Source organism: Bombus impatiens, unplaced genomic scaffold, assembly GCF_000188095.3.
Source record: "Bombus impatiens unplaced genomic scaffold, BIMP_2.2 scf_0011, whole genome shotgun sequence".
Classification (NCBI taxonomy): Eukaryota; Metazoa; Arthropoda; class Insecta; order Hymenoptera; family Apidae; genus Bombus; species Bombus impatiens.
Genome location: NT_176430.1, coordinates 508,528 through 526,433, shown reverse-complemented (window position 1 = coordinate 526,433; position 17,906 = coordinate 508,528). Strand labels below are relative to the sequence as shown.

Sequence of the window (17,906 nt, the reverse complement as noted above, 5' to 3'; positions counted from 1 at the left end):
AAATAAAGATAATTTATTTTTGCTTAAAGAACAGGAAAACCGATGAAAGTCATATTTGATTTAAAATTCACTGCAGAAAGAAAAATAACTTGATCACAAAATACCAAACTTTAACATGTACAGATTCTTACGAATCGAGTCTTCTAAATTTAATCCAAAGCAAATTATTTCTAGAAATTAATTTGATATTTTAATAAAATTAGAAATTGAGCTCATATTACGAATATTTTCCCATTTAACAGGATGTTTTGAATATATCACTTTTTATATACCAGACATCGCGCCCTATCAGTATATTGATGTCCGAGGAACGAGAGAAATCGTAGACGTTGTCTTCATTGGCGTCGTATGGGGGTTAGTGATCAGGAGACAGTATAAAGCAGAGTGAACACAAGACTCGTGCTCACTAATGGCAAGATAGGGAGGGAATGTATAGTGGCAAACGATATAAAGTGTCTTGTTGGAGTAGTTACGAATTTTCATGTCGTGTTCGTGCCGCGAATTTGATCATTAAACAAACTACCGTGTAGTTTTATTTTTTATTGACAACGAAATTCCGAATCGCACAGGAAAGATGGAACTGTGATACATGTTGTTTCTGTTACTCTGTGCGTTATACCTTCGAATTAGTACGACCTGTTAGAACTAAAGTTCTAACTCAGTAAGTAAAGTAGTTTGAGTGATGTGCTACAATTTTATTCTCTCCAAATTTTAGTCGGTCCGCAACAAATAACAAAATTTGCATGTGGTAAGATGTTCGTCGTATTATGTGAAAAGTTTTACCTGATTGGCTAAAACAATGCGGCACCCGAAATAATACAATAAATTAAGAATCAAAAATGATGAGGCTAATTAACACTCAAATAACGTAATGTGTTTTCTAATTTCGTAGAGATTCATTGTGTAGATAGATAAAATAATAAATTAGAATTATATTGAAATTCACATGAAGCCACTAATTATTTACAATATAATGAATAATCATTTTCTTCCAAATATGAAGATATATATTTCATATACTTTTTATGAATCGTTTTCTAAGAACAGTCGTATCAAGGCGAGAAACTACGAACTTCTATGCTAAGAAACAGCGGGTAAAGATCATAAAAATTGTTAACATCAAGGTATGCTGGAGTTATTAAGTATGCAGAATATATTTTCTTCGAACAGCTTGGTAGCTCTGATTCCACCAAGAGATGCTTCATAGGTACTCACGACACGTTTCATTCTGCATATGCACTCTCTTTCGCTTTATACTTCGATATTAATGCAAGATGCGTACTTGAAAGATGACAGATCACCTACTCGGATCACCTTGTTTATTATGTCATCATGTTAATAACTGTGCGCGATATTAGAAAATTACGCTTACATTTGTGAAATTAAAAGGGATATAAACAAATATGAGTGAATAGCGCCTACGTTAATAAGTTATATTTCATAATTAATCATTATAAATACAGAACTCGAAAATTATGTGAATTTATTTAACTGTTAAAAAATTGAAATTATTTAAACTGTTAATTTGAAATTACGTGTTCAAAACAAAAAATTTCCTTTTAAAAATGTAATTAAATATGTGGTCAATAGACATGTTTAGTGCTCAGACTTTATTTCATTTACGTAAGTTCATAATACTTGCGCTATCTTGTTTCCTTATTGCTTTCTAAATAAGGATAATGTTTTAAATACCGTTGAAATTTTTAACATTCAATCTACTAGCGTCAGAAATTTGGTATACTCCACTGGGAAAAAAGGAATAAATCCTTAGTTAAGGAAAGTGTGGAGAATATCTTTACTGAATTTGTACCTCGTTTTACATTCAAAACGATGGATAAAGGTGTTAATTGAATCCTTTTAGAATACTCGTTTTGCCTAAATGTGAAACTTCGATAGTAAATGTTTAAGGGAAAATAACCTTCTATCAAGTTTCCAGATCACAAATGTTGGTGTACATGCTTCTCAACATAAAGAGTTCTTAACCAGGCGTTGAAATCACTAGACGAATTAGATCACAGTAATGTTTAACAGAGTTCCCAACACTTAAATTTAGTTTTATTAGTTCGTCCGAATTAAACACAGTATATTTGTGTACTCGAAATACAAACCACTCTACTCTACTATTACCTACTCTATTATTAGTGTATTTTGATTGTCAAATATTCACGAGTTAACAAGCATAATTTGTATTCTTGCGTGCGAATATTTTAGAGACAATAATTTAACGACTACCTGATTCCATCAGTTCATATCGAAGGTAAAAAAAGCTTTACATTTTTTAATGACGTCAAAGGCTATAAAAAGGAAAATATGATTTAAGAAACTGACAAAATTTGAGAATGTCATCCCATACCATTATCTGATATATTAACGAACATTTTTATATCCTAGGCGGATTTTATTATCAGAGTTACTGGGCTATTTACAGCGGTAAAGAAATGCTTATTATCTATTCACAAATTTTTTTTAGTTACGCTTTGGAGTTATTTTAAGAAATATTTCAACTGACGTCAAATGTGATATTTATAGTATTTTCGAACCACAAATGTTTATGATTAATAGCAATAAAATAATTATAAATATCGGTTGTTTTATAATATAATTCTAATCACAGAGTCGGAAAAAAGTTATAAAAGAAGCAAGATGTGAACATATTCAACGATCTTCCGATTGTATTACATAAAAAGTAATATTTAAAATCAGAAAGAAATGACATTTTCTTTATGATATATTTTATCATATCTAGAAAACAAAAAAAAAGAGTCTTTTATGCAAATATTGAAGGAAATATATAGCGAGAAAACATCCAATTTTTCAAATAATTTAAGAAAAGAAGGCGAACCAGAGAAGGTTTATGCGTGAATCATAAATTATATATGAATTTTTCCCAAGTTTTTAACCAAAGGTTTTGGCTAGATCAAGGCATTAATTAAATCACAAAGCAACGTCTATATAAGTTCTTTTTTAACTTTTATCGATTCGTTGATTTTGATGATCATTTATCTATGACATCTCGATGATTCGGCTCTCACATTTAAAAATTACAAGACACACTAGCTATTAACTTATGAATTCAAAATTTGTCCAATTAATTTATCAACTGTTTTTGCTGTTCGTTCGACATAAAATAATTAATTATTCTTATTAATAATAGAAGTCCCGAAGAACATTTTTATTCATAATGTTGCTGCAATTACTTACTGTAAATGGTTACTGTCGTATTATTATCATTGCAAATTCTCGATATATATTACCGATAAAAATCTACAATCTACCATGTAGATGTCCGAGTTATATTCAAACGCCTAAGTCACCAGATACATTAAATATGTATAAGAAAAACAGGAAAGGAATAAAAATTCGAGGATGAAAAATTCTACCGCCAAAAAAAAAGGTTATTTTGTTCATAGGTGTGTGAATAGCTGCGCAAATAACACGCACGTGTCAATGACCTTGGCAAATTAAGATGAAATTCCGCTTCAAACTTGGAATATGTATATGTATAGTTTGAACGTAATTTTAACATGTTTCTAGATCTATTTTCTCAGTCAGACTTTGTCGAATAGATATATGTACCGTATTTGCACATGTCTTTCTAAACTTCCCGTACTATATAATCACATTATTCCTAGTAGAATAGTATGTTCGAAACGTATACTTCTTCAGATGAGTATGTTTGTACATTCCGCCTATCTTATAAAATATTAAATTAGTAATTATGACAGTAGGAACAAGATATAATAGTAAGACTAATAAAACTTGTGCTACATGCTTAAATATTATTACCTCGAAAATGAGACTGTAACAAAAATTTTTCCAATTCTTATGAGAAAAAGAGATTCTTTCCTATTTCGTACCTGAATGAAAACAAATTATCGTATTATTGAATTAGGGTTACAGAGTTGATCAATAAGGCGCTATAATAAAGCAATCCCTCTGTTTCAGAATTTTACGATCAAGGAGACAGAAAAAAGTAAGGCAACGAGACACGCGAAAACCAGGTCGCAACCATGAAATTCACAAACCCGCTGCCGCAATTTAAAAGTGAGTAATCGTATGTACGTGTATATATGCATACGTCAATCAATAAGTATCATTAAGCATATCGTATTTTATAAATATGTCAACAATGAGTGGTTTTTTAATATTTACAAAGAAATTTTCGTAAGGCCATATAAGGCTTGCTTAACACATGATATGCCACTATTTGCGAAAGCAATGCAAGCTTCCATTTGTAGCGTCACAAAACAACTGAAAGTGTTGCTGTACAGTTAAGGCCAAGGTGATAACGGCACAAGTAATAATTTTACCCTTTGACGAGGACACATATCTGATGAAATTATAAATATACCGTATTACACGATAAAAGTAATATATAATATAGACGTATAACATAATATAAACGTTCTATTCAATAAAACCAAATTTGAAATTTTTTTAGTTCTGTTACTATTAATACCAGGCAGCGATCTATAACGTAGAAAAACTTGTTACTCGCTGCGAATGCTCGATCGCAACCTCGATCAAGTTTTAACAATATGTTTTCATTATCTAAATATATGAATTACATGAAAATAATAATATGGAAAAAACATCAGAAGTGTTGCACGAAATGATTATACCTTTTCCTTATTTTCCTGTTTTCCTTCGACGTTGTTTTTGTCAGCCTCTATTTCTTCTTTTTATCTTATAGAGTATAAATAATTATTTTCAATTAGGCGTTCCATAGTTGATGTTTTAACTCGTCAGACAAAAATCAAATACGGTTTAGATTTCATTTCTGGTTTCTAGACGTTAATTCCGTAATCTTAAATTAGTTATATAATTATATAATCATTTATGATCATTGGATACATCATAAATTTTTATGGGATACTCCATAAGTATTAGGATATAAACATATCACTTTTCGAGAATATTAAGTAATCGAGGCTTTGAAAACAATTTTTGATGAATCAAAGAGAACCGAGTTAAACGAAGTCAAAAAGTAGATAAAAGAACTTTGAGACATATGCATATGTATTTTACTTTAACTGTCTGTTATGTGTAACAAGCATCTAACGGATAGAATGTTAATAAATTGTCCGTCAAAAGAGTTCCTTTATTGAAAATGGTTTGAGATTTCGATGATTCGGGATGTCATATATTAACATATATTAACTAGTATCAACTTTGGTAACCGTTTAAAGTTCTCGGCCATTGAAAAACTACTCAAACGTGTATAACCGGTAATAAAATACCGAAGTTTCGTAAGAGACTTTCGAAAAATGTACATGCTGAATTTCATTTCTAAAGAAAGTCAAGGAATGTTAATATGATAGCATGATTTTGACCTCAACACGAATACCTTCCTGCTTTGTCTTGAATGATCGGTAGGTCACGCTGAATTTTTTACTAAATAAAAAATCTATGATATTTGAGATCTTGTATGATATTTGAAATAAGAGCAACCTTTTACTTTTTATTAATGAGACATTTATCGCCATAATGTTACACGACATGTCAGAGACTTTCATAAATAATCCAAACTTATCAATTAGTATACTTCGATCGGAAGAACTGGAGATAATGAATTTCGTGATTCTAGTTTAATTGTTAATACTTCGTTAAATTCTGACTAAAATACTTCTACATCATAATTCTGTCTTTATCGTTTTATTCGAATACTTTATATTCCACTAATTTCCTCCTGTTTTACCTCCTTCTTCCATTAAAAACATCGAATTATTATTAAAAAAAGTTACGTGTTCATTCATCGCTTTTTTATCATTCGAAACAAAATGACATAATGATTCAATATGAATGGCAATACAACTAACAAATTTCGATTCTTATAATACTTTTACGTAGATATACGTGAATAGTCATAACTAATGGCTGGTATGATATTTCCGACAAACTGTTTTGATTTGTGAATGGCCAGAGTCTTTAGGTCAAGGATTAATTCTTACTGTATTGGGAATTGGTTATGTTTAGTTGAATAAGGACTCCGTGCAGAAAATACTGGATTCTATTGAAGTTGACAAACTTTATCTCTTGAATTCTTGATATTGCATATGCAACTTTCGTTTACATTTTCCTAGTTTGTAAATTAAAATTTTATGCGTTTAGTGAAAAACAATAGCAATAACAAACACAACATCCTGATTCCATTAGTACATTGAATATGTAATGATATACATATATAATATATCATTTCTCTATTCATGATAGGTTTACATATCGAGATTACATATGTAATAACGTATGTTGTCACCGATTATCGTTTTAATTGTTCTTCATTCAAATCACATCGCTAAACTAAAAAAGTAAATGACATCTGTCCATCGTAGCAATTATTAGCTCATACATAATGACATTTGCATACATTACTTTCGCTATGTCGCTGTAAATAAACACGCACACCATTTTCGTATACACACAGTAGCTCCCAATGGTACGCGTTACAATTACGTTTTGTTAAGCTATGTAGCTACAGAGTACAGAGTACAGACAGTATGAGACAGACCCGCGAGACCTCGCAACTCCAGCTATGTACAAACATGACAATGCCTCATATTGTTTTATAGAGCTTTAGGAAGCTAATACTAACACAGTAGTAATAATAATTTTACTTATTTTAAAATAAATAACTATGAATATCTATTCTACTAAGGAATATATTTTTAATTATCTATATTATGCAAGCTATAAATTTGCATACTTTTAAGAAAATAACCAATTAAATTGATGGATCCAGAGAAACAAATTTTAATTTGTTTAAGAATATTAAAAGCGCATTGGTAGTAAGTCAGTACTTCATTATCTAGAATAATTTCAGTATTACGTTACCATGGCTAGATAAAAATAACTTTCGTCTTGTTTACTCGTCTGTCGTATTTGTCTGTAATAAAAAAAAAAAAAATGACACTATCGTAGTAAAAAGGATAGGTATATTGACGAGTTCGTTGGAACGGAATCAACTATTTTTATTTTGTTTCTCTTCTTTTTAAAAAGCAATAAATCATAAATTGAGCGAATCTATAAATTTTTTAACCTTCAGTGCATCTTATTATCTTTTACAATAAACAAACAGCAAACAACCTTTTACAATTATCAAGTTGTAAATTACTATAAGTCTAAAGTTGTAAATAAAATATTTCATTACATATCACTATAAACGTTCAAAATCTCCAAAATGAAATAATTTCTCTTAGGAAATAATATTGTAATCTGTAATACATATATTCAACACTTAAATTCCGGGACGAGATGCTTTCGATACTTACATACGTTATTTATTCACAAGTGGAAATTCATTTGCTAGAATCACTGTAATCGCTCATAAAACGTATTGCGCGTGATTCACGTATTTCTGCATATTCATACAATGTAAGAAAACCCCGCCAGGAAGAATCGTCGACTCAATTTGTCCAACTTTTTGTCAGTGTAACAATAAAACGATACGAAACTTCGTGGACACCCTAATTTTTAGCAAACCATGAATTACCAGCAATTTACGTACTTTTACCATCCACCATTTACGTAATACTTTTACCATCCACCTAACCGAAGAAATCGTTTTTAAACTGGTCCTTTTTTTTAGGTTTATATGTTACTTAATGTTGAATTTGAGTCAAGGTAAGCAGGATAGTGCGAATCACAAAACGTACCGTAAAACATGATTGACGATTATCAATAATATTTATATCTTGACATTTCAAATCTGTTCCAAAAAAAATTTGCAACGTTAATCACTTTATCCAAAATGCGCATCCTATAAATTGCTCTCCAATACAAAGAATTCCTTGAAAATCAAATTCATAATCGAATTCCAGTACTAAAAGGAGAAATTACATACACGTAAATACATGCGTCATAACTTGCATAATAAATTCTTCATGTATCATTCATAATCATCTTAAGATTTAGTTAATTCAAGAGATCAAAATTGCCCTAGCATGTTATTATGTTGATCATCGGTGGTACTATGGTCAAAAAAAGACGTTTAAAAAATTCAAGGTTCGATTAAGAAATATAAATGACAACTACTTGACATTGCACTTACGTTATAATGCAACAAAAAGCTGAAAATTATCTGATATTGTTCAGTTTCTTGTTCAGTTTATTGACGCAAGATTTATTCGTGATTAACTATCCAATGGATAGAATTGTTATTAATATTTATAGAGTAATAAAATACAAATGCAAAAAGAAGATATGTATATTGTACTCCTCGCACTCCTATCAACACTTTTATCTACATATGTGAAATATATTATTTACATATCTCAAACGCAATCATTGAACGAATTATCATATGTTTTAATTTAATCTGTATATGATGTAAATATATGTACTCGTTAGTTTATCTTCCAATTTAATGAATTATGTTTATAAGTTTGATTTTCATAATCAGTAGAGTGACAGACATATGTAAATAATCCAGAATTTTAGAACTTGGACCAATCGTCATTTCTGGCATTCAACAATAAATTTGTAATTCGTAATAAATTATTACATTTATGTAATATGCAGGCTGAGTTACCTATCTGGCAGACGATTTCCGTGTAACAATAATAAAAGCAAGTGATTTTTATGAATTTTTTTTAGACTAGCTACTAGTTATATGGACTAGACGTTCTTGGGATGTAAATATAGTCTTGAAATAAAAATGTTATGTTTTTCCTTTCAATTCTTTTTATTGTTCATTGACTTTTTAAACTGTTACGTTTAATAACTTTTTAAACTGGCGTGTACGATAACTAAAAAGCAAATTGATTAGTCAATTTTGGACAAAACTCGTTCACTTTGTTACAAATTTTTGTTACAATCCAGGGATTGAACCTCAAATTTTTACTTGATTACTTATTTATAATATTTTTTCGAACAATATAAACTTCATTTATCTGCCAAATAAAGTCAATTTTTTTAAAAAGCTAGAATTTCCAAATTTTTCGTTTATCTTTCAAAAATAGATTCAATCACATAAGCTATCTAATTTTAAGAAAATTTCTTAATTTTTGCATTCTGATGATAGTAACGCATGCTATTCTGCACGCCAACAACGTAACTATTGTTGAAGATGATCACGAGACTTGTTTAATATATAATAAACGATAAAAGAAACTAGAATAAAAAAGATTACATTTAAAACTCTCTATTTATATCCCAAAAACGTTTAGCCCTATATAACCAATAGTTGGTTCGAAAAAAATTTATAAAAATTACTTGCATATAGTGTTGCACGAGAATTACCCTTAAGCTGAAATATTTTCGACACCATTAATTATATTGAAAAATGTTTCAGGTAAAGGATAAATGGCTTCAAGGCGGGCATGTTTTAATATTACAATTAGTTTTTCTGTAGGTAGACGCGTAAAGATCATGTGGAGGTCAACTTTGTTTTCTTTTCAATGGGGTCATATATTTCATAAAACATTAATCGATGCAGCTCAAGATTTTGTATAAAAAATGACTAACCTACTTATGTCGGAAAAGTATTAATATAATGGATGTTTTAACTTTTATTTTGTAAAACTTATCATATGAAAGATAGAGACAGACATAAAATACTAGTTTTATATTTGTTTTCCTATGAAAAAGATTGTTTAACAAAAAAGTTAAAAAAATTTTATTAATTATTTTTCTTTTCTATTACAGAATGCATAATATTCTTCTCAGTAGGCATCAGTTGCAGCATTTTGGCTTGCCTTCTACGTACTATCAATCCAATGAAATTAATATTAGATCAAGTAAGTGTACCTAAATTATACCATGTTCGTAGAAATTGTAATTTAAAATTCGTAAATAGGTTTCTATGACAATTCTCGAGACATAGAAACAAAATTACTCAGCTTGTCTGAAAACAAACCATCGTGCTAATTGCAAAAACTTGTTTCAGGAACTTCGAATGACACCGAATTCGTTGATTTTTGAACTATGGAGGAAGCCTATCGTAGATGTTTACATGAAAATATACATATTCAATATCACAAATGCGGAAGAATTTCTTGAAGGCGGAGTAAAGTTAAAAGTTGAAGAAGTTGGCCCCTACGTCTACCAGTAATTAATACAAACTTTTCCATTTCATTTTATAAGTTAGATAGACTATTCATCATTTTGACAAACTATTCATAATTGATTTTTTCTCTTCGCTCGTAGAGAAATTTTAGAAAACACAAATGTCACTTGGTACGAGAACAACACGATTTCGTACGTTCCAAAGAGAAAGATAGTGTATGTACCAGAACTGTCGATTGGCAATCCGGAAGTAGATACGGTGTTTGCTCCAAACATACCCATGTTGGTAAGTAAATACTAAATTCATAAATCGATGGATAATGTTATTATTTACAAATGTATGAGTAATTAATCAATTAATTATGATCGTCATAATATGGTTTCGCATACAACATTTCAATCATTCCAGTAAGAAATTCTAAAAGTTTTTCAGAGAGAATAGTTCATTTAATTAATATGGTTGTGTACAACTACAAAGAAAGATACTAATAAAAATGTATAGGATGAGAAGCTTACCGATAGTAAGGTTTATATGAGAACATTATATGTTCATTTTTTTTATTGATGGTCACATTTCAATAATGCTTAAGCATTGACATGAAATGATCAATTTTGAAAATGCTTTGATAGTTTTACGATACCATATTCTTTAACGTGAGATTGATTTAGTGTTAAGAGTATGCAAAATACTGAATAAGTACAAAACTGTTTAATTGAAGTAATATTACAATTATCAATTTATGCTCCTATTATAATTATGTGAGCAAATGTTAATTAATCATTAGTCGCAGTGATTCATAAAAATTCCTATGATAACAGTTCAACGATATTTTACATTTTCAAAGTCGTTATCCGTGATATAATTATCCAGCTTTCGCTAATAAAAGGAACAATCATCAGTAATAAATCAGTAATAAATCAGTAATAAATCATCATAGGAGATTTACTACTTTAATTATAGTATTTTATTTGTTGTCAGTTACGACAATTAACATACGATATTACAAATAGAATTTCGAGATGTCATTCCATTAAAAAATTATTTTCTTTACGTCACATATCCATGATTATTTATTCTGAAATGATATTTAAAATGCGCACTAAATTTATGCAAAACTATCTCACGCGATGCAATAAATCCATGATCAATAAAATAAGTTAATATCATTATTCCATATATATATCCATGATTCTTATATCTGAATAGTTTTAGTACGTACTATATTCTTATTCGTTGTATTGTTTGTATTAATGATTCTAATTTTTCTTATATGTATTGTTATACTTTTAACACTCACAGGGAGCCTTTTCAACGCTGCACGATGCTGGATTTTTTGTGAACTACCCTTTGAATAGCCTGATAAACTTGTTAAACAGTAAACCAATATTACATTTAACCGTTCACGATTATCTGTGGGGCTATGAAGATACTTTGATTCATCTTGCAAGCAACATCATGCCAAGTTTCATAAACTTCGGCAAATTCGGGCTGCTTGACAGGGTAAGTTATTTTCTTTAATTGTAAATAAAAACAATTAATGTTAAAATTAAAATTAAAATTAATAAAACAAATAAATATAGGAAGAATAAATGATGATTTACCTCCAAGAAAACCTAAGCACATTAACAAATCTACTTATACATATGATAAGTAAACTCTAAAGTGCGATATTTATCACATAGTACTTACATACATTATTCTGTTCTAAGAAAAGTCTTCCAAGAGTTATCATACAAAAGCTAATAAAATGTAAGATTAGTTATTCAAGACAAACACACGCAATAAATACAGAAGGAATCATACAATATACATATCATTATTATAAATTGCTTTGCCAATGCTTTCGTAAACGGAATAATCAAATGCATAAGAAACTCTTTCGCAAAAGCACTTGTAACGAACAATTACGCGTCACGTTTTGTCATTGATCTTTGCTTTTCATGAACCATTGCTCTATACTAGGTGAATGGTATAACTCTCGTCACGATTTTTCAGGGACTTCCGTTAACACTGTTTGACGCGTATTTAATTTTGTATCTTTCAATAGGCGATTCTTGTAGACCTTTGTGAGCAAAATACGAATCTCCAAACTGTCCTTTCTTAGAACCAAAAAAATTAATTTTGAAAAGAATTCTACGTTTTTAACTTTGGAGATGTTTTGTGCTTTTGCAGTAGTAGCTATTGAGTTGCGGTTGAGATAAAAAGATTCTGTCGAGCTTCGACGTGCTAATTGTGATGAAATTCGGTTAAATGGAAAGCTCCATGTAATTTTAACACTAACAAAAAGGGATTGTAAGGTGTGTTCGTACACACAACAAAGCAGGAGAAAAACACGAAACTCATTATTGCGATACTTGTCCTGACAAGCCAAGGATGCTTTATAATTTATCGTAAAAAAAACAAAATACAAAAAAAATATTAAAAAATTATATACTCAGAGATGTAAATATAAATAGATTATTAAAATATAATGTTTTTTAAGTTAATTTTTATATAAAATCATTTTATATTATCTACAAGCTCCTACTCTAATAGCACAAAACATCTCAAAAGTTGAAAATTTGTAATTTCTTTTCAAATTGATTTTTTTGGAAACTGTGAATTCTAGGAAAAAAACGATTCATTGAAAAAATAATTTTTTGAAAACTGATTAACTTTTGTTTGAAACATTTTTTTGTCAGATTATTGGAAGTAAAATGCGATGAATGAAATCATCACTGAAAAATTGTGGCAATAGTTGTAGCATACATACATCCTGTATATAGAACAAATATCAATACATATTTTTACAGCATTGCTGAAAGAAAAACTTCTACCACCAAACACTAAACAATAGAAAGTTCTCAATTTATCGAAACCTTGAATGAAGGTTCGGCAAGAGAAAAAGAGAATATCAAGTTTTAGTATTTCCCAGAAAACGCAAATTTGTTTTTAGATATCATAATGTCGTAGCTTCATGTCTTCTCATATATCAAAATAAAACACCATTTTATTCTGCGTCATTTTCAACTTTCACTTATAATTTTAAATAACATATGTATAACACACGAATACTTCTCATTCTTTAGAGTTTAATGAGAGTTTTTTCGTTGTACATTTTAATTTTTTATAATTGCAATACTCAAAAAATTTTAATTCATAATGCGGCATATCCAGTGATAAAGAGCACACGGAAATGAAGAGCATACGAAAAAATTTTGTAAATGTAAAACTAAAAAATGCCAAAATTCGTTAAAATCGGCATTCCCCTTTTTCTCCTAAACTTCAAATGCTAATAACATCCTAAAGGATGTAATGAAAATACTAAGAGCAACGTCCGGCAATTAGACATATCTGAAATATAAACTATTTAAACTGCAAACAATTTAAGACGGGCAATTTTGTAAACAAGATTGCAATAATTAATTGCAAACACCATCAACATGAGTAGATTAACTTGACGCAAATGCGTCAATTCCAATATCGTATTGCGTATGAGATAAATTAGCGACGAAAAAAATTAAATAAATAATATACCGGTTATTGACACAAGTAACTAACTTCGTCTGTATATGAATCGATCGAATCATTTCAAGCTTTTTGTTGCAGAACTCTCATATACACGATCACATCAACACCTTCCAACCGTCAATTACACATACAAGCTCCATGCGATTTAACGATTGTGTGAAAAATATAACATTATATATATATATACATACACAAATACATGAGTCAAATGCGATATCAGATATACACATGTGCACCATATTGCAAGTATAATACGCCAAATTACCGAAGGTTTACGCAATTATTTCTAGCCGTTGCTCCTTTCACTGTTTGTGCAAACATGCATTTCATGGTTCACGAGGTTAGTGTCAACAACTTTTAACTGCACAAAAAACAACTATATATTAGTAAACATGAACAGGTTGTCCTAGTGTATGTTCAGCGAATGAATTTGATCGGAAGTTATTCTTTATCGTTAATCTCGTTGACTTTTAAAACTACTTAATTTATATCATGGATATTTTTATATCCAATTATAAAAATATCTTATAAATGATTAAAATATCATCTTATTAGACATAAAATTCTATTTTTAATAGAATAAAATTTTTAAAATGATTTTATTTGATCAATTAAAAATATTAGTAATTAATAAGTTTTAACTAATATAGAAATATATCATTTCAAATTGTAGAATAGTTTAAATAGCATATGAGAATTCAGCAACAGAAAGTTATGTTTTTAATATATGTATCTTGTCCCATTCTTTTTTCGTCATATGGTGGTGCACAATACATTTCAAGAATCTCGCTTTTTTTCGAATAAGTCGATATAATTGCATAATATATAGTAACAAGCGCAAATCATATATCATGTCAAGTTCAATGCACGTTTTATAATAACCGACTTCGTATAAGTCTTCGTATAAGTTCTTATTCACGTTGGCATGATTTCTCACTTATATACAAACAGTTATTCGCGTGTGTTTTCCTTATCGTTAGAAAATATGTGAGAAATGTCAACCCACCAAGATATAATTAAAGACAATTCTATGATCTATGATGTTTCCGCTTACTTCAATATTAATATTTCCACCAGTAACTTAATCGTTTATTGTCAATTTGCAACGGGAATGCTAGAAAATGGATACTATTTCTTAATAATATCCATTTTTCTTCTTTCGAATTACGTTTATCGATATTTTAAGAAGCGATTAAACATTTTGTTATACCTTTAATCGCAATTTTTCACGCTTTTGCGTTTGAAATTTATATTAACTGTGAAATTATATCATTTATATCGAAAATGCGATTGATCGATGATCAAAGTGCATTCACGAAAAGCATTTATTAACAACTTTTTTAGATGTATGACGAAGGAAACAACGTCGTGCTCATGAATGTCGGGCACAATGAGAATATGACCGAGGAAGAAGGACGTTATTTAAGTATTCAATTATACAACGGCAGTCCAGGAATGTCACAGTGGGGATATCGAGAAGATAATGGAAACGAAACATATCCAGAGTAAGTGGAGAGGAAAAACAACAAAAATTAATTAATAAAAAGTTAAGTGGAAGAATTGAATATTATCGCAAACACTTCATATTACAGGAATACTATTTGTAATCTCATTAGAGGAAGCACCGAAGGAGAATTATTCCCAGCATATCTAGACAAACGTGCTGCATTCAGAATATTCAGGAAAGCGTTCTGCAGAACGATACCTATTGTTTTCAAAGAGGAAGTGGTAGCAGAAAACGGTCTAGGTGGCTATCTTTACAGCATGTCAGACAATTTCTTAGATACTCCTGATGGAAATCCGGATAATACGTGTTATTGTAAGAAAAAAGGAAAATGCTTAAAGAAAGGACTATCTGATATGACGCCGTGTTATTACAGTACGTATCTCTTATTAACTGATGAATACTTAGCGATATTAGATTTCTTACCAATTCTAGCTCACCATACGTTGGCTTGTTGGATGATATAAGTTCTTGCACGAATCAGACTCGCCGACTAAATATCAGAATAGCAAAGTTTCTACCTGAGAGCGTAACGTCATCGGCCAGACTCTAACATTAAATGTCAAAAGCTGAACTTTGCGCATATAATGCAGAGTGTTAGACCACGTGTCTACCAAACATTTCTATAAAACAATATTAGACTAATCGTTTCTTGAACGTAGCTGTTATACTGTTTTTGAAACTGATAACCAACTTTCTTAAGTACAATTTTTATACCCTTTCTTAACAAATTTAAAAGGTTAGAAAACTTAGAAATTTCCATCGAAATCAAGATATTTTATAGTGCTTTTTCTTTATAACGTTGATTGAAACGTAATAACTAATACAGATATATAAAATTACTTGTTATTAAGGTATCTTACTTATTTAAGGTATCCCTGCAGCGATGTCTTTACCGCATTTTCTTCACGCCGATCCCAGTTTACAGGAGAATATCGAAGGTATTAATCCAGATCCAGAAAAACACACCACGAAGATAATTCTAGAACCGGTAAATACAATACTAAGCAACTAGCTTATTAACATTTGCGAGGAATTATTCGCCAATTATGATCGTTTTAAGATACGTAACGTAGCTTCTTTCTTTGATTTTATTATTTGCTTCGTAATTTATGTAAGTATTGCGAGGCTGGCTACTGCTTGAGCAACTTTTATCAAAAGCACATTCTCCTTAACGAAAGTGTTACGCCGTGTTTCACAAGTAAAGCCATAATATGCGAGAATAACGTAAATATTCGAAAGCGATCTATTAGTTATCTAATTGAACAACGATAATGTTTAATGTGCTCGTAAGATTGGTATTAATAACCATTAAAAATCAACAAAGCAATTAAATCCATTGAATAATTTTCAATAATAGAAAAACCGAATTCAAAATTCAAATTTTATTATTGAGAATCGATGATTAACAGAACATATGTTTCTCATTTTTCTTCATAGACAATCGGCTTCCCGATGAAAGTAAACTCAAAAGTACAGATCAATCTTGTTATGCATCCTGTTCAGTACAATTCACAGATTGAAATTTTTAATAACTTAGTAATACCATTATTCTGGAGTGACCTGGTGAGTATTCTTCATTCAGATTTTTACATCTAACATGCTCGTAAAACCGTTCGTAATTAACAATGGGCATGTAGAATGAAGCTCTACCTAATCTACTTTAATCTACCTTTAATGTCGACAGATCAACATTCTTAATACTACCACAAATAATCGTCTCTTTTATAAACCTGTTTAACACATTGTCCGATAACATTTTCTCTATATATACTTAAGCGTGGTAATAAAATGAGAGTAGGATATGTATGAGTATTGTGAGATGTAACCCTAAATAGCATTGAACAAATGTTCATTCAGGTTTCAAGTGCTTCGAAGTCTATTCAATACGAACATATAATGTTTAATATATTAATTACGCTACAAATATATATTACGCTAGTCATAATCATTTTTCGAAAAATACATATTTAAAATTGGAAAGTTATAACAATTCTAATTACAAGCAACCATAATGTCTTAAACTTATATTTTCATAAATTTATTTGCAGGTAATACCTCAAGTACCCAGTGACTTGTTGTTCCTCGTGAGATTGCTGCTTCAAGTAGGACCAATAATGCAGGAGGTATTAATATGGTTATTGGCTATCGCAGGGGTGACGATGTTCGTATTATTGATAAGCACATTGTGGACCACCAAACAGCAACAACAATCACTTCCGGTAGACAGGAGAGATAGCTACGATTTACGAGTACCATTACACTATGGTCAATACACAACGATACAAATTTTATCGGCTATCAAAAACTGACTAACCAAACATTATAAAAGTACTCGTGTACGATGCTCAAATTTATTTTAATATAACTAAATATACTTTAACATTAGATAATAATATTCGTTTTTTTTTCCTATGAGTGGAAAATGCACCAACGCTCTCTATTATATACTTTGATTGACTCAGAATACGGCAAAAGGTATTCTACGTTACAGTACACATTCAGGGTTTTGCGCTAAAAATATTCTCGATATGGATCGATATTATTCTAACAGAATATTATCGTTGCATGCTTTTATTCATTTAGTAATTTACGCTCTCTTTTGATGTACCACGGAATGCATTTGATATTTCGTTACATATAATTAAACGTACGTTATAAATAATATTGTAATAATATTTCTTCTATCACATGTATACATATAGAAACTTTATTACAGTATTTTATTTGTTACATATTGGATTTATATACTTATATATACATATGTTACCAATATGTAACATAACTAATAATATAAATCTGCCGAATATAAAATAATGAATATATTCTGGTAATGTATAAAAAGAAAAATATAACGTATGACATTTGTATACTTGTAAAAAAACCGAT

The 17,906-nt window shown here is 29.8% G+C and overlaps 2 protein-coding genes across 4 annotated transcripts in view; one reads left to right on the top strand and one right to left on the bottom strand.

Annotated features, from left to right (window-relative positions):
- LOC100742885 (HEAT repeat-containing protein 5B) overlaps positions 1–17,906 on the bottom strand; it is a 35,034-nt gene that overhangs the window by 16,693 nt on the left and 435 nt on the right. The gene's annotated exons all lie outside the window — the stretch shown is intronic.
- On the top strand, positions 388–17,413 carry LOC100742769 (scavenger receptor class B member 1). Of its 3 annotated transcripts, none has more exons than XM_003484445.4 (11): positions 388–748; positions 3,946–4,044; positions 9,643–9,734; positions 9,884–10,044; positions 10,144–10,288; positions 11,303–11,503; positions 14,858–15,018; positions 15,106–15,392; positions 15,890–16,008; positions 16,458–16,583; positions 17,069–17,413. In XM_003484445.4, the coding sequence occupies exons 2-11, from the start codon at positions 4,011–4,013 to the stop codon at positions 17,327–17,329; spliced, it is 1,587 nt and encodes a 528-aa protein (XP_003484493.1). In that variant the 5' UTR covers positions 388–748; positions 3,946–4,010; the 3' UTR covers positions 17,330–17,413. The 3 variants fall into 3 exon arrangements, with proteins under 3 accessions (XP_003484493.1, XP_012249513.1, XP_033179971.1); XM_012394090.3 differs by having other exon boundaries at positions 393–661; XM_033324080.1 differs by lacking the exon at positions 388–748 and adding an exon at positions 1,996–2,017.

Coding starts and splice junctions, on each gene's coding strand:
- LOC100742769 (XM_003484445.4), top strand. CDS start 4,011: ATGAAATTCACAAACCCGCTGCCGCAATTTAAAA. Junction 9,735..9,883: donor TGAAATTAATATTAGATCAA/GTAAGTGTACCT, acceptor AACTTGTTTCAG/GAACTTCGAATGACACCGAA. Junction 16,009..16,457: donor CGAAGATAATTCTAGAACCG/GTAAATACAATA, acceptor TTTTCTTCATAG/ACAATCGGCTTCCCGATGAA.